Source organism: Dromiciops gliroides, chromosome X (assembly GCF_019393635.1).
Source record: "Dromiciops gliroides isolate mDroGli1 chromosome X, mDroGli1.pri, whole genome shotgun sequence".
Taxonomy (NCBI): domain Eukaryota; kingdom Metazoa; phylum Chordata; class Mammalia; order Microbiotheria; family Microbiotheriidae; genus Dromiciops; species Dromiciops gliroides.
The window spans coordinates 27,751,046-27,768,766 of record NC_057867.1 but is presented as its reverse complement, the minus strand read 5'-3'; the positions used below and the strand labels follow the sequence as shown (position 1 = coordinate 27,768,766).

The window sequence follows — 17,721 nt, the reverse complement described above, 5'->3', positions numbered from 1 at the left end:
AATTTCTGGCAAAATCCTGCAAGGTCTTATTAAAGGGATGGTTAGTAAACATCTGAAAAGGAGGCAGCGATTGTCAAGAGTCAGCCTGGCTTCATCTGGCCCAGGCCAATGCCAGGAGGGTCTGATTCCTCTTCTAACAACATCACGACTAAGTGGCGTGAGGGAGAGCCACAGGGACAGCTTTAGCACATTATTTGCTATAGTAACTCAAGCTCTTCTTGTGCAAAAGATTGGAGTGGCATGATGTGAGCCAGGTGAGAAGACAATTAGATGGCATCAGAATTGGCAGTTGGTCCAGGAAGTAGCAAACTGAAAGAAGAGCCATGAATGGCAATGGTTTGATGTCCAACTGGAAGGAGGCCTCCAGTGGCAGTCCCCAGGGATTGTGTTTGGCCCTGGCTGTTTAACTTTTCATGAATGATTTCAAGACTTAGATGGCATGCTTGTCAAATAAATCAGGGATACCAAACTGGGAGGGAGAACCAACACACTGGATGATAGCCCAGAAGATCTTGGCCGGCTGGCACACTGTAGTGAAGGCACTAAGATAAACTCAAGAGGGCTAAGTGTCGTTTTACACTTGGGTTCCAAAAATTACACCTCACAAAGACAAGAAGGTGGAGAAGGCCTTGTGAAAGGCTCATATGAAAAAGAGCTAGGGGCCGTAGTGGACTGCAAATTCTCTGGGGGTCAGGAGTGTTGAGGTGGCAGCTGCCAGGAAGGGGATCTGCCCTGGGCAAACCACAGGCCACTGTTCAGATGGAGAGGAGAAAGCAAGATGATAAAAGGCCCTTGTGCTCAGGTCATGAGAACTGAAAGACCCAAGGATGTTTGGCCTAAAGCATAAAAGACTCAGGATGGGGGAAGGAATCAGAGGTCTTCTCAAGTCTCTTCCAACACTATGTCTATCTCGGCTCCCATGACAAATGTCTTCAAGAATATGAAAGGCTAGTGGATAAGCACCAGCCCTGGATTCAGGAGGGCCTGAGTTCAAATCCAGCCTCAGACACTTGATACATACTAGCTATGTGACCCTGGGCAAGTCACTTAAACCCTCATTGCCCCACAAAAAAATTTTTAAAAATTTCAAAAAGAATATGAAAGGCTAAGTGGAAAAGAGATGAAGCCACCTGGGCCCCAGAGGACAGAACTGGGAGCAATGGGTGCAAGGTCTAAAGGGGGAAACTGAGGCTTGGCATAAGGGAAAACTTCCTATTAGAGCTGGCCAGAGTGGGATGGACTGCCTGCAGAGATGATGAGCTCCTCTTCTTTGGGGGACCCTTGGCTGGGCATGTTGTGAAATTCAGAGATTCTGTACCTTTGACCTGTGATCAGAAGAAGCTATTGAGTCAGAGATACACCCTCACTCACCCACACTATGTCACTCACATTGGCCTTGCCTAGTGTCCATTCCTTGGGCTTCTATTCTCTTTCCTACCATCTGCAACCTGAGATTCCGCTGAGAAATAGAGGCATAATACCTTGTATGTTGCCGGTGGTTCCATTTGAAGCCCAGAGACTTTCTGAGCCATGGGGCACATCTGAGATTAGCTCCTGTTCTCTTTCAGCCAAAGCTAGTGTCCACCTCCTACCCTCTTGCCCTGGACTGAGTTTGAATTTCTTCTCTTTATGTTTACTCCATGTAGTCTTTAATTTGTTTTGTTGTTGTTGTTTGTTTGCTTGTTTGTTTGGATTTTGGGGGTGGGGTGGGGCAATGAGGGTTAAGTGACTTGCCCAGGGTCACACAGCTAGTAAGTGTCAAGTGTCTGAGGCTGGATTTGAACTCAGGTCCTCCTGAATCCAAGACCGGTGCACTGCAACGCCACCTAGCTGCCCCCTCCATGTAGTCTTAGAGATGTGCATACAGTCCCTCCCTGAAGAGCATCAGCTCCTTGGGAACATCTCCCTAGTGCCCAGCACAGTGGCTGACACATAGCAGCTGTTTCATGGCTCTGGTCCTGCCCTCTCACCCGACAGACAAGGAAACTGAGACCAGCCAACATACAAAGTAATTTTCCCAACTTCAAGCAGTAGGTGACCAGCATACGTGGCCTGGAGCCCTGCCCTCTGACTTCACCGCCCAGTCCGCCCACACCATAAGCCCCCTCCCACCTCACCCCACCCAGATGTCTCTGGTTCCCCACCCCCCATGAGTTTCTAAGAACATTTATTGGAGACTGAATACAAATTCAAATTGTTCCTGTTTACTAAGCATTGCAATGTTTACAAAGCAGGTCATACAAGCAAAATTATCCTGCAGGTAGTGAGGGGGCAGTGCCCTGGCCACAGTGGCACCAAGGCAGGGCACAGCCCCTTTGCTTTTAGGAGAACAAGGCTGGCGGCGGGAGGCAGCCAGCGTGACGGGCTGAGCTGCCATCTGCATTAGCCCTGCTGATTTCAAAGAGCCTTAAAGTGGATGCCTTCCCTCGGAACCCCATGGCACCATTCCTTACCCACAGCGGTAATAAGCCAGGTAAAAAGCGAACTGTGTAAAACAACATGATGGACTTACCGCCTCTTCATGTACCCACATTTCTGTATTACACTGAGTCATTAATAGAAACAAGCGTGGGCTGGAACAGTCAGGCAGCTGCAGCTGCAGCCACAGGGCCTGAGCTTGGGCCTCGCACTGCCCTCAGCACAAAGTTGGGGCCTGGCAGCACCAAAGGGTCTCCTGGCCTCATTCCCTGAGCCCTCCTGGGCCCGGTATGGACTCCAGGGGGAGGGGCCCCACACTTGCAGAATTGACAACAGGAAGACTAGGGGCATACCCAGCGTAGCCTGTGGGGCTTTTCTAGGAGGGTGGCCGAGTCACCCCTAGACCACCGACCACCCTGGGGTAAGACACTTCCACAGGACAGATTCAAGTCAGCACCTCCTCTGACCCAAGATGCACCCAAGAGAGCTGCCTCTGACTTGAACCCAGGTCTTTCAGAGGGAACCAGAGTCCCTGTGGATACAGACTTGGCCACTCAGTAACTTTTGTCTTTTTAACACTGAGCAAATGATTTCATCTGTGTGAGCCTGTCTCCTCATTGGTCAAAGGGGGATAAGAAGACTCTTTTCTACTATTTCCTGTTCACAGAGGCATTGTGGGAATCAAACAGGCTCAGAGGGTCCTTCCATAGCTGGAGATGACCTAATCTAATGCCCTCATTTCATATAGGAGTGAGAAAGTAATAAAGGCAGGATTTGAACCCAGGGCTTTGAACACTAAAGCCAGTGCTCCCTCTACTACGTGATACTGTACCATTGGGACCAACACATGCTCCAGAAGGGTCAAGTGGAGTCATTTAAATCATGAAGAGCCACTTGCATGCCTACTGTGTACCCCAGGCCCCATCCCTGCTGCCCTCCAGCAGAGGAGACATACCTCATCCAAACTTTTTCCCTCCCCTACAGTTTTTTCACTCTCATACTTTGCACAGAGTAGGGAGACAGGACAAGGGCATTGTGTGATTTAGGATCAAATGAATATGTTCTGATGGGTGAGTCAGCAGGAGGAAGTACATACTGGAATCCTCAATGACTTCCACATGCAGTGTGCTGACCCACCAAATGATGGTTACATTGGGTAACCCCGAAGCCGCTTTGGGGAGTGGCACCCATTACTGGAGTCTTTTATGGTCCCATTGCTACTTCTGCCAAAGAACCCCAAGAGGTCTCAAAGGGAAGGGACACTGTGTACAGGCCTGAACCCTGGCTAACACTTCCCCAAGTTTTCCTTCTCCCATCTTCCAAATGACCTAACAGGAGAGCATCCCCAGACCTCCAGATGCCCACAAATCCCATTTGGGCTGCCTTTTCCAGAGCGGGCCAGGAGTTAACCTAACTGAGGCAACATTCCCAAGTTTTCTGGCCATGCTGGGATACGTATTTCAGTCAAGTCAGGGACCGTGGCATCCACGTACACTGTTGATGACATCAGCAGATATCTCTAACTCATACCCTATCCACAAAGGTAGAAAAATCAGACTGGCAATTATGTGGCCTGCCTTGGCCATCAGGAAACTGTGGGGATCTGGAGAGACAGGGAGCAGACTCAACCCAGAAGCTGCCGCTCAACCACATGTGGGGCTCATTGGGCAAACAACAAAATCCAGTTTCTCCTCTGGCCTCTTCCTAAGACTTACGGAGGATTCATGGGTCTGAGAGCCAGCCATCAGAAGTGGAAGGGGCTACCAGCTGATGAAGATGTCTCCTGATGGAGAACCTCAAGTGGGGGCAGCCCTCTTCCCCCTGGGGCCCCACATGGCCACTGTGAAAATGTCCAGGAGGTTCCTCCAAAACCAAGGCCGGCACTGGGTGGCCTACCTTACGCTTGATGTTCTCCAGAAGGTTGGCTTCCCCTTGTTTGAAGAACATATGCTGGAACTCAATCATTGGATTCTTCTCCGGGGCAACCATTCCATTCTCCACTGTGACCACCTTTCGAAAACCATCTGGCAAAGAGACAGCAAAGGTCACTGGGATGGGGCTTAGTACAAGGTGGAAAATCACTCAAATAACTAAGCAACAACTGCCAAACATTTTCACATCCTGAGGACTGTAATGAGTTCTAATAACCAGGCTGCCTTTTAAATGTAGGGATTGGGAGCTCAAAAGCCTGGCTTTTTGCATGGTATTGTTTTTTTTAATAGCACATAATGACCAATTTCAGGATAATGGGCCACAGGGAGAGCAGAGACAATTGAAATCCATAGATGGTCCTCAAAGCTCCTTCAACCAATAGCGTCAACTTTGGCCAACCCCCACCCACTCTTTCTTCAGTGTTGCCTGGCAGGAAAACAGACAGGCTTGAATTGTGTTTCTTTTCTGTCTCTTGTCCTGCCCCTGGAAATGACTAAAAAAGAGGCAGGAAGAGGAAGGACAACCCCCAGCAAGCTATGGCACCTGGTTTATGATGGGCAGCCTGCACATAGAGAAGCTGGCCAGGGCCAAGGGAAGGCTGGGAGTCCTTGGAGGGCCAGAGTGAGTGAGGGCTTGGCTACTGAGTCCCTCGGGCAGGCTACTGATATCTTCAGAGAGCCTTTCTCAGAGGAAAGTTTTGTAAGAAATCTATAACTCACTGAAAGACATGCTAACTTCAGGTAGAGGTTAGTGAATGGAAGATGTCTTTTCCTTCCTGTTCAAGTTCACGGGCCCCCAGGTAAATAGCCCCTGCTCTAAGTGCCCATAGGAGATCTGACCCTTGGAATTCCCCTGCCAAGGCCAGAGGACAAATTCAAGGAGGAAGGAGAAAGGTATCCAGGTGACAAGGGGTAGGAGAATTACTCTATGTACCTATGCCAATATAGACCAGTTTCCAAAACTGTACTTCTTCGTCATGTGTTCAAGAGCTTACTTACCCTGCCCCCCACAACCACATGCACACGTGTATGCAGCGACCTAGTCTCTGCCCTTGAGTAACTTACGCTCTGCTATAAAAATGTGAGATATTTTTGTCTTTCTTGATGAGGTCAAAACTTCTGAAGTGAATGTGGCACTGGGGTGGATCAAGGGCTCACCCAAGCCAGTATCTGGTCTGCCTCTGGCACCAAGGCCACGAGGCATATGGGGGTGGAAAGCATGGGAAGGGCTTCTCCAGACAAACCATTTTCAAAGCCAGGGTTCAGCAGAGACCCAGGATGGTGCAATGTTCACAGCCCAATAAGAAATTCCACAGGAATTCTTCCAAAGGCCCCCTGAGGCTGAGGGGGAAGCCTCCTGGGATGACTCAGGGCCCAGGGGCAACCTTGTGTTCTTGAGTGCTTTGCTAGCAGAGCCCAACAGTGGGCCTGGCCTACTAAGCCACAGAGGCTTGAAGACCGGCCCGGCCACTGGATGGCCATGAGGCTCGTCCAAAGGACGGGTTGGCTGAGTGAGCCAAGCCGAGTCTCATCCCCGACACTGGCAAGCCCTCAGCTCCTATCCTGCCCAAAGTAGCAGCTCCTCAGTCTCTAAAAGCCTGGTCATGTGGGTCTTGGGCAAAGGAAGGCCCTGGCCTTCTGGTCCCCAACATGGACCAAAATTTGCCATTGGCTTGGCAGTCTGGCTTCTGCCCGTGGGCAGAGGTTGCACAGTCTGGTGCTGCGGGAGAACTCTGGAGCAAACTCACTCAGAGAGGCAAAAACTTCCCTTTCTAGAATGAGCTTTGAAAGTATTACTTCCCCCTCATGTGGCCAGAAGTCTAACTTGCCATTTTATTTTAATTCCTTCTCCCTTCACCAAAATCCCAGAGAGCAGCACACTCTTGCAGCCCGGCTTTTGTTCCCTCAAAAGTTGACATCAAAGGGCAGCTAGGTGGCGCAGTGGATAGAGCACCGGCCCTGGAGTCAGGAGGACCTTGGGTTCAAATCTGACCTCAGACACTTAACACTTACTAGCTGTGTGACCCTGGGCAAGTCAACCCCAATTTCCTCAAAAAAACAAACAAACAAACAAAAAAAGTTGATGTCAGCTCCTGAGAATCAACCATGGCCCTCGGACCCAGAGCAGACAGGCTTCATGACTGACTGATTTCCTGTCCTGCCAACACAGCCCACTGCACTTAGGGAGGCTCATTGTACCGCATGGGCTGTGGCCAGGCCCTACTCACAGGGTTCCCAGCCTGGCCTGTGGGCCCTGCTTTCCAAGAGGATCACCTCCTTCATCCCCCCATGAGGCATGAGAGGCTCTTCCCATAGGCCCTCCATCCAAACTCCAGCCCTCCTGTCCCCCTGCCCCCTCCCTGATTCCTCTACCTCATACTGACTAGGGGATACCCTCACGGGGTGCCCAAGTAACTCTCCCAGACAATGAGCTGCAGAGAAGGCATTGGGAGATGGAGCTTCCTCTAAGTTTTCTAGCCTCTCCTTAAAGTGGAAAATTCGCCAACAAGTGGCCATCCAACCTCCCTCTACTTAAGTACTTTCAGTGGCAGAGGCAGCCATACTATCCCTTTAAGTGCAACAGATTCAATAGATGGAATCCTGCCCCATTGTTCTGAGGTCTGCCCTCTGTGGTATATTGAGGCCCTCTGGTCCAGATGGGTGTATTTACTCCTCTTCAGAAAGATAAGCCTGGTTTTCCTATTCTGGGGCCATGCAAGACACACACACACACACACACACACACACACACACACACACAAAATCTACCCCTTGAACTAATTCACTGGCTCCTTGTTCTCCCAACAGTAAAGTGTTTAGACCCAACATAGGGATGAGGGATGGGCCCTGGAGATATAGGTTTTACTCCTCTAAGAATCAGAAACTTGGGCCCTGACCCTTAAAGGTCCAAAAAGTTTACTGCGGCAAGGTTTGGACTTAGAACAGGAGGACCTGGGATGAGAGAAACTCTAGTCTTTGAATGGTGATGTAATGGTGACTGTAAATTGGGATGGCAACCATCCAGCCTGGAGTGAGGGTGCACATGTTAATGGCACCTGTGTAAATTAAGGAGCCCAGCCCAGAGTGGGAAGCATCATACTTACACATATTGAGTTGGCGGATGAAGCTGGAGAGATTGTTATGTTTAAAGTATTTGGGAAGTAGCTCTTTGGAAAACTTCTGCTCGTCCAAGATGCTGAAGCTCTGGCCATTCTAGAAAGAAGGTAAGAATGAAAGGTCACATGCTGAAGACAAATGTATACCATGAAGAAAGGCGTGTCCGGAGGATGGATGAGCACATCCTGTTCAATGCCAGGCACCCGTGGAAACCTATAGCCCAAAGTCATGGGCCAAAGCCCCATGATCCCCTTTAAAGGGGCACAGGTAACTTAGTCACAATCCCTTTGTCCCTCATGTATACGCAGTGAACTTTAAACCCATGCCTATAGCGGCGGAGCTAGAGGGAAGAGAGAAAAACTGTAAAGATATAATATTAAAAATTTAATTCTATATATATTTTTGAGTATTCACTATATGCAAGATATTATATACCAGCTAAAAAGAATCTTCCCAAGGAGCTTATATTCTATTGAAAATACAGAAAGTGGGGGCAGCTAGGTGGCGCAGTGGATAAAGCACTGGCCCTGGAGTCAGGAGGACCTGAGTTCAAATCTGACCTCAGACACTTGACACTTACTAGCTGTGTGACCCTGGGCAAGTCATTTAACCCCCAATGCCCTGCAAAACAAACAAACAAAAAAGAAAATACAGAAAGTAAAAAGACATGAAGTCAATCCAAGACTGCAGATTTCTCTTCAGTGAAGACAGGAAAGCCTGCTTCTTTCCCACGAGTGGTAGTGGTTGAACTTCTCAAAGTTCTAGATGGAAATGCATGCTGTGGTGTGTCATGAAAGTGGCTCATCAATATTGTGGTTGGCCTGGGTCTAGGCTAGATAGGATGAATGTGCATCTTTCGGCAGCCCAGGGTTCCAGGGTGGAACCAAATCAAGAGACTGGATTGAAGAGCCATAGGAGGTCTTCAAGCAAGGCTAGGTGAAGTATATTATAGTGAGGGTTCTTTATCAGGTGTGGGTTGGAACAGGTAGGTGGTCCTTTATAACTCTCCAATTCGGTGACTGCTCTAGAATCTATCTGACTTGGCCAATGATTGGATACAGTGGGGGTGGAGTGGGGAAGGGAAGAAATTCAAGAAGGATCCCAAGGTTGTAGACCTAAAAGGATGGCAAGGTCTAAACTAATCCTAAAGTGAAATGAGGAAGGTTGGAGGAAATTTGGGTCTAGAAAGGACATGTGGAGTTTGCCAACTAATAGCCACAACTTTGAATTCTATGGCCCATGGTCACTAGAGAGTGTTTTAGTCATCATATCACACAAAGCTCACAATGACCATGGAAGGCAGGGAGCGCAAGCATTATCAGCTCCATTGTACAGATTATAACCTCCACTTTCTCTTCATCTTGGCATAAAAATAGCCCTGGGTTTGCAAAGTATGGAGTAGTAGAGCACAAATTCTGGCTGACCTTAGTCAATTTGGAAGGGCTCAAAGCCCGGGCCTACGGAGGGGCTGTACACCTGCCAAAAGACAGCCAATCATCCCTCAGCACAAAAAGCCTCATCATCAAGCTGATCGCGGGGCAATCAATTTTTTGACCACAGCAATTCTTTTTTTTTTTTTTTGGTGAGGCAATTGGGGTTAAGTGACTTGCCCAAGGTCACACAGCTAGTAAGTGTTCAGTGTCTGAGGCCTGGATTTGAACTCAGGTCCTCCTGAATCCAGGGCCGGTACTCTGTCTACTGCGCCACCTAGCCGCCCCCACAGCAATTCTTGAAGCCTGCTTACTAAATCATCTAACGGTTGGGTCACCAGTGGGTGCTCCAATGGGATCACCAAGCTCAGAAGTAAACAAGTGGCCAGTCCAAGTTTACAAGCCTGCTTTCCCTTCAAAGTCCCTGTCAGGAGCAGAGCCAAGATGGATTAGGAAAGACATTAAACGCTCAGAGCTCCTGACACAACTGCTCCAAAGACCCTGTCAAGTAGGTATTCCCATTCCTTGTCCATAAGGAAACTGACCAGGAATGGGCAGTTACCATTTGAACCTTTGTCTTTAGACAAATCGACTGATGAAACAAAAATGTCTGCTTCTTTCCCCATTGGGAAAAGGGATTATCCCCTCCCTCACAAGAGAACTTAAGATCTTTAAGTTTAGGAATTTTAAATGGCTTAATAAGAAAACTAGAAATGCTAGAGTTCATTTCTTTATTTTACAAATTTTAAAAAGGGAAAAAATGAAAAATGAAAAATGATCAAAACTGAGATATTTGGCAGTTTGTTCCAGGCCACAAGCTAAGTCAGTTGCAGAGTTAAGACTAGAACACGAGTCTCCCAACCTCCAGAATAAAATGTTCTTTCCAACAAACCAGACTTATCCATTTCAGGGGGTAACATTGAGTCCAATTTCTAAAATCTCTTACCTGCCCAGTAATTGACTGCAAAAGCATTGAATATCAATACCAACAGGGACCTCAGATATTATCTAGTCATACACCCTCATTTTACAGTTGGGGAAAAAGAGGTGCAGAAAGAAGAAATTTGCCCACCATAAAATACCTAGTCAGTGGCAGAGGTAGGTGTGCCTAATTCAATTCTTTTTTGGTTTTATTTTGGTGAGGCAATTGGGGTTAAGTGACTTGCCCAGGGTCATATAGCTAGTAAGGGTCAAGTGTCTGAGTGTTTGAACTCAGGTCCTCCTGAATCCAGGGCTGGTGCTCTATCCACTGCAGTGCCACTTAGCTGCCTCCACCTAATTCAATTCTGAAGAAATGTTCTGAGATCTGGAAATTCCCCCCTTTCACATCCTTCACCCCTACCCCCAGTCCCACTCCCACCCCTACAAAATCCAAACCGGCTCCCAGAGGAACAAAAAAATCATCCATCCTGAGTAGCTGGGTCCAGTCTGGGTTGGCTTTGTCTGGTAATACACTAAAAAAAGTAAGTCTGAAATCCCTGGGTGGTTGATGAATTGGGAGCTCCAGGTGGGTGTTCTGCTGCGGGGTGGGGGGTGGCGGCACTGGATTGGGAATTAGTCAAGTTCAGGCTTTCTTTTACCTCCCGCTGGTAAAATCTTTCGCAGGGGCTTACATCTGGGTTCCCGAAGTTAAGCTAGATTTGGCTGTTCTGAAAGACAAGGAGGACCCCCAGGAAATGGAAATTCTATCCAAGGTCTTTTTAGCCTCTCCTTTCCTTTGTTTGCCCTTTGAAAGACATCAAATAGCCTATCCAGGGAGGAGAGAGAAAAAAGGCTAAAGAAACAAGGAACTTGGATCAGTCAACAAATTGGATAATTGGCACCTGGCTTCACCTCAGGCAGGAGAGAGAGTTAAATCAAATTGGGCCATTTCCTTTCCAATTTCCTCCGTCTAATATTTTGGCTTATACACTAACCCAAGTGTGCAGGTGTGCTAGCCTTTAAGAAAAATGTAACAATAGATGGTAGAAAGCCCAACTTACCAAATGAATTGGGGAGTACCTGCCCATTGAATGAGCAAGAGGATTCACCTCCAGCCCATTTAAAGAGCAAGCCCCTCCTCAGGAATTCGAAAATGTCGCTTGATTTCCACATTCCACATCAAAACAGGAACACCTGTTGATGGCTGCCTTTGATTCGGGGCTCAGATGGATGATTTCATCGGTGTTAGGAAGTGCTCCCCCACCAATCCAGATGGGCCCCTTCTCTACCACTTTTTTTTTTCAGGGCAATGAGGGTTAAGTGACTTGCCCAGGGTCACACAGCTAGTAAATGTCAAGTCCCAGATTTTAACTCAGGTCCTCCTGAATCCAGGGCCGGTGCTTTATCCACGAGGATTTTTATCAATTAACAAATCTGTGTATTAGAAGATGTTTTGTGGGGCAGCTAGGTGGCGCAGTGGATAGAGTACCGGCCCTGGGGTCAGGAGGACCTGAGTTCAAATCCGACCTCAGACACTTAATACTAGCTGTGTGACCCTGGGCAAGTCACTTAACCCCAATTGCCCCCCCACACACACACACACGATGTTTTGTGTCATAAAGTGCTAACACATTCTGATTTTTATTGGAATTAAAATAGGATCTGAGAAATATATTTACACGGGGAGTTATGCAAAATAGCCGAGGGCAAGCCAATTCTTTAGTTTCCCCCGCCCCAAGAAGGCTCCGATCTGCTCCTCTGTAAGAGGGGCCTGGCCGCCCATCCCCATGGCCCCCATTCTGTGTGAAGCAGCCTTGCTCTGAGCCCCACTAGATGGCAGCATTCTCCAGGCTGCCACTTCCCGCCAGTCCCCCTTGTCTTCTACTTAACCTCCTGCTATAAATACCTAAATCTAATCACCCAGATACAGGAACTGTGGAGAGAGAGTACATCACTTCAAGGAAAATCGTTTTGTTTTTCACTAGCCTGCAACCGGGCTCAGTCTATCCCAGAGAAAACAATTTGACAGACATTTCCCCATTGGCCAGGGCTCAACGTTCCCTCACTCAGGGGATGGAGAGAAAGCAGAATGTCTGCCCAATTAATTAGAGCAGTCTAAATGCCTCTAACAGTGGGGACTGAATTCTCGGTTCCTGGAAGGGCCTTTGGGGGATGTGAGAGAGGGTGTGTGTGCTGTGGTGGGATCATTCTGTTTGGGGGCATTTGCACTTGGGCACTACACACTGGTTACCACCCCCCCCCCCCGCCCCCGGCCAACGCAGAAGCCAGTGATGAAAGCCATGGATGGTGGTGGACCACCAGGTGCCCAGGGGCTACCCAGGCTTCCTGCCATCTGCCCTGCTGTTGGATCCTTCTCACCTGAAACAGCCACCCTATGGACCTAGGACCTAGCCTCCAGTGACCATTCCCTACCTTCATCCCCATTTAGGGAAGATGGGAATTTACAAGGTGAATTTTCTAATATCATAGATGTAGAGCTGACAGGGACCTTGGATAATGACAGGGCAGCTAGGTGGCGCAGTGGATAAAGCACTGGCCCTGGATTCAGGAGGACTTGAGTTCAAATCTGGTTTCAGACATTTGACACTCACTAGCTGAGTGACCCTGGGCAAGTCACTTAACACTCACTGCCCTGCAAAAAGAAAAGAAAAGAAAAGAAAAGAAAAGAAAAGAAAAAATAATGACAGATTTAGAGCTGACAAGGATAATGGAGTACAACTCACTCATTTTACAGACAGGTAAACTAAGACAAAGGTTAAGTGACTTGTCCAGGGTCCCAATAATAAGTGTCTGAGAAAGAATTTGAACCCAGATCTTTCTCACTCCAAGCCCAACACCCTATCCATTATAAGAAATCTTTGCATAATCAGTAGGTATCTTAATGTAGTAAACATAGCCAGTGAGACACTATTTCCATTTGGAGCTACAAAGCTTTTTGAAGGATCTTTTTTTTAGAGCTATAATAGCAATTAAAACCAATAACCAAAATAACTAAACCTAAGATCAGACTGTTGTATTGCTGTATCAAGTCTTTAATTAATTTTAAAGAAATAATGAGGCATATTTAATCATGCTTCTCTCATTCCAAAAAATCTCATTTTAACTGAGAATGGAAGGGTTTTTACCCTTAGTAAATAAAGTTTTTATAAATACTGTTTGTCATCTTTATCATGTCCTTTTTTGGGGGGGGGTGAGGCAATTGGGGTTAAGTGACTTGCCCAGGGTCACATAGCTAGTAAGTGTCTTTTTGGGATCTCTTTCTGGAGGTGATTGGTAGATTCTTTCAATTTCTATTTTAGCTTCTACTTCTAGAATTTCAGGGCAATTTTCCCTGAGAATATCTTGGAAGATGGTGTCTAAGCTCTTTCCTTGATCATGGTTTTCAGGTAGACTAATAATTTTCAAATGATCTCTCCTGGACCTATTTTCCAGGTCAGCAGTTTTTCCCAGAAGATATTTCACATTGCCCTCTACTTTTTTATTCATTTGGATTTGCTTTGTTGTATCTTGGTTTCTCATAAAGTCACTGGCTTCCATTTGTTCAATCCTAATTCTTAGGCAATTATTTTCAACAGAGAGCTTTTGTGCCTCCTTTTCCATTTGGCCAATTTGGCTTTTCAAGCTATTGACTTTTTTCTCATGTCTTTCCTGCATCACCCTCATTTCTCTTTCCATTTTTTTCCTCTACCTCTCTAATTTTATCTTCAAAGTCCTTTTTGAGCGCCTCCATGGCCCGAGACCAATTCATATTTTTCTTGGAAGCTTTAGATATAGGAGCCCTGACATTGACATCTTCCTCTGAGGGTGCCCCTTGCTCTCCCTTGTCACTAAAGAAACTTCCTATGGTCCTCACCTTTTCCTGTCTGCTCATCTTGCCTTTCTTTTACTTGACTTTTAGCTCCTTAAAGTGGGGCACTGTTTCCAGGCTGCAGTATCCCAAGCTTAAGAAGTCCCAGGTGGTATGATTTAAGGAGGATCAGGTTCTTCACTTGCCTGGCCTGTTCCCTTGTCTGTAGATGACCCCAGACCAACTTGCCAATCAACCAGCTTTGTGTGTTGTGGTTGTCAGCTCTGACGAGCCTGTGCCCCTCCCCAACATGGGCCACTGCTACTCAAGCCTACCTCCTGGTTCCCAGCAGGGGTGAAAAACCCAAGTTCTGCCTCAGCACCAGCATAGACCCCTGTAGTCTCCCCCCTGCCCAGGGCTCAGCCCTCTCACTAGACTGTGAGCTTAGTTCCAGATGACACTGGTGCTTTAGCTGATTCAGAGGCTCTGGGGGGGTCTCCTTCTCTGGTGAGGCTTTCCTGGGACTGGATCTGTGTCAGGGTGACTGTGAGGTTGGGCTCTACTCCTGTCTAAGCACAGCAGCTCCCTCCTTCTGACCTTCCAAGCCTTTCTTGGTTAGAAGATGATTTCAGCACATTCTTCTGTGGGTTTTGCTGCTCCAGGCATTGTCCTATGGCATTATTTGGATGTTTTTTGGAGTGATCGTGTCATGAGTTCGAGAGCTCACTGCCTTTCCTCTGCCATCTTGGCTCTGCCCCGGAAGTCCAACAGCTAGTAAGTGTCTGAGACAGGATTTTAACCCAGATCTTTCTCACTCCAAACCCAACACCCTATCCATTACACTACATTGCTTCTCAACAGAAGTCTTTGCATAATCAGTGGGTATCTTGATGTAGTAAACATAGCCAGTGAGACACTATTTCCATTTGGAGCTACAAAGCTTTTTGACAGATATTTTTTTAGAGCTATAATAGCAATTAAAACCAATAACCAAAATAACTAAACCTAAGACCTTTGTATTGCTGTATCAAGTCTTAAATTAATTTTAAAGAAATAATGAGGCATATTTAATCATGCTTCTCTCATTCCAAAGAAATCTCATTTTAACTGAGAATGGGAGGGTTTTTACCCTTAGTAAATAAAGTTTTTATAAATACTGTTTGTCATCTTTATCATGTCCTTTTTTGGGGAGGGGTTGAGGCAATTGGGGTTAAGTGACTTGCCCAGCTAGTAAGTGTCAAATGTCTGAGGCCTGATTTGAACTCAGGTCCTCCTGAATCCAGGGCCAGTGCTTCATTCACTGTGCCACCTAGCTGCCCCATCATGTCCTTTTAACTTTGATTATTTTGCTCTTAGTATAGTAATTTATGTGTGATATATATATATATATATATATATATATATATATATATATATATATATATATATATATATATATATATGTGGAGTGCCGGCTTGGATATTATTTCCTAATGGGGTGAATCATCACAAGTGTTTAGGGCTGGGCTGCTTCTATCCTATGTCCCTCAAGGCAAAGGTCAACCACCACACTTGCTTCTACAATATGCCTACAATATAGATCCCAAAGCTTTCACCCTCCTGGTTTCTCTCCTCCCAATGCTCTCCCACTTACTGATAAGCCTTCCTCAAGCTTGAAATGGAAAAAGCTCAAGACCTGGGTTCAAATGTCACCTCAGATGCTCAGTGTATCACCCTGGGCCGATATGTAACGTCCCTTGAATTGAGTGTCCTCATCTCTAAAATGAGGGTTGGACTAGACAATTATGAGATCCTTTACACTGGACAGAATAAAAATACAACTTGCCATAGATAATTCCAATTGGTGGTTTTCTAAGTCAGTGATTTTTAGTTGGATTTGCTACCACTATTCTCCACAGCTCTACATCAATCACGGCAGACAGAGCACATGAGAGCCTCATTACCACGGTCAGCTTGCCTTAATGTAGCCTAAGATGGCAACAACAGTTTTCTGGCTGCCTTATCACTCCATTTACTATGATTCAATTGTATCTGCCCAAAGCCCTCGGGTTTTTTTCTTCCCATGACCTTCCCCATCTCGTATTTGGTTTTTTTTTCTTTTGCAGGGCAATGAGGATTGAGTGACTTGCCCAGGGTCACACAGCTAGTAAGTGTCAAGTGTCTGAGGCCGGATTTGAACTCAGGTCCTCCTGAATCCAGGGCCGGTGCTTTATCCAGTGCAGCGCCACCTAGCTGCCCCCCCCCACCATCTCATATTTGTGAAGTTGATCTTTTGAATCCAGGTATAAGCCTTTCCATTTGTCCTCCTTTAATTCACCCTCCATTTTGTTTCAGTTTCCACTTAATGTTCTCTGTCAAGATCTGTCCCTCCCACCATTGTGTCATCTGCAGATGTGACAGTGGGGGCATATGCAGCTTTATCCAAGTCACCCATGAGTGTATCATGCAGCCTATCTCACTATCTCCAAACAAGAACCCCAGCAGAAAGATCCATCTTTAAGTAGTTCTAATAGAATTAGAAAGAGGCAACATAGAGGCTCCAAAGGCAATGGGAGGTAGAGGGTGGACACTGGAAGGACCAGAAAATAAAGGGGGAAAGTCTTATTGCGGGCCCTGTTCCACACTCAGCCTGGGACCCCGGCTGCCCAGGGGGAGCTCACTGTCTAGTTGGGGACTCCAGGCTAATAGAATTCATCCAGTGCCCTAAATGCCCTATCTCTTTGGGGGCTTATTTTCTTTTTTAAGCTCAATTTTATTTTTGCTATCAACAAAATCCACCTTGTCTCCTTCCTATCCTACCCCCAAATTGAAAAGAGGGGAAAACTCTCCTGCTACAAATGTGCATAGTAAAGCAAAAGGAACTGCCTCGTTGGCCATGGCAAAGAGTACCTATCTGCTAAGAGTAACTAAGGAAATTTCCTCCTTAGGCCTCCAGAATGGTGGTTTGTCATTAGACAGATCAGAGCTCCTAAAACTGCCTAAGTTGTTTCTGTTTATAGATCAGATCACTGCCCCCCCCCTCCAGGGCCCATGTCAACCTCGACAGGAAAAAAGATTCACTGTGATTTTCTTGAATTTCCTGACCAGAATTCCGTCTGGTATCTTTTTTCTAGGTCTGGAAGAGGGGGTTTGTTTTTGTTGGGGTTTTTTTTGGGGGGGGCACTAGGCCATCATGCCAATTCTGCCTTATGACTCACTTTAAAAGGATTCTCCACACAATATCCCCAGGATATTGTGTGCAAGTAGGATTATCACATTTTACAAATGAGAATACAAATGACCTGGCCATGGCCAATGCTAATGAGAGACTGAGCTGAGACTTGATGCCAAGTCTTCTAACTCCAAGTCTAGTAGCACTCTCTGCCCTAAGTGGCAATCAGGAAATGGGCAGAATCCCCATGTGGCACCATGTTGGCACTGTGGGCCATCAGACAACCCAGAGCTTTCAGAATAAATGAAATTGACTGTGGGGAAATGTGACAAACTTTCACAAATGTTGACTGCTTTCTCCTTACGGGAGTATGTAACATGGGATCCTCTCATTGACTTCACAGTAGGGCTGTTTCATAGCAGGCAAAGAAGGCCGAATGAGAGACAACAGTTTCAGTCTCTGCCGGCTTTTCTCCCTCCCTCATCGGGTGCTAAATCAATCAACCAAGTAATCGATGGGCATTTCTGAAGTATTTGCAATGGGATTAGTGCCAGCTAGTAGGAAGGCAGACTAGGAGGCAGGCATAGCTAATGGAATAAGATGATCTCATTCAATTAGATAAATCTCTGCTATAAAAAACCATAACAACAACTGCTTTCTTTAAAGGCATCCCTTGGGGCAGCTAGGTGGCATAGTGGATAGAGCACCAGCCCTGGATTCAGGAGGAATTGAGTTCAAATCTGGCCTCAGATACTTGACACTTACTAGCTGTGTGACCCTGGGCAAGTCACTTAACCCCAATTGCCTCACCAAAAAAAAATAAAATAAAATAAAAGCATCCTGCTAGGTACCAGACATGTTCCTGGCAATGTACACTCAATGAGAGGTAAGGTGGGGGAGGGGAAGTGGTGAGACAACTGGATTTGGTAGCAGCACACTCGGATT

General features: G+C 46.6%; 1 protein-coding gene across 2 annotated transcripts in view; it reads right to left on the bottom strand.

Moving 5' to 3' along the window:
- Positions 1–17,721, bottom strand: part of LOC122733816 (heat shock factor protein 3-like) — a 56,657-nt gene that overhangs the window by 25,974 nt on the left and 12,962 nt on the right. For both annotated transcript variants that reach the window (XM_043974518.1, XM_043974519.1), the window contains exons 2-3: positions 7,454–7,562; positions 4,315–4,442 (exon numbers count right to left, since the gene is read on the bottom strand). In XM_043974518.1, the coding sequence (XP_043830453.1) occupies positions 4,315–4,442; positions 7,454–7,562 (237 nt within the window). The remainder of the gene's footprint in view (positions 1–4,314; positions 4,443–7,453; positions 7,563–17,721) is intronic.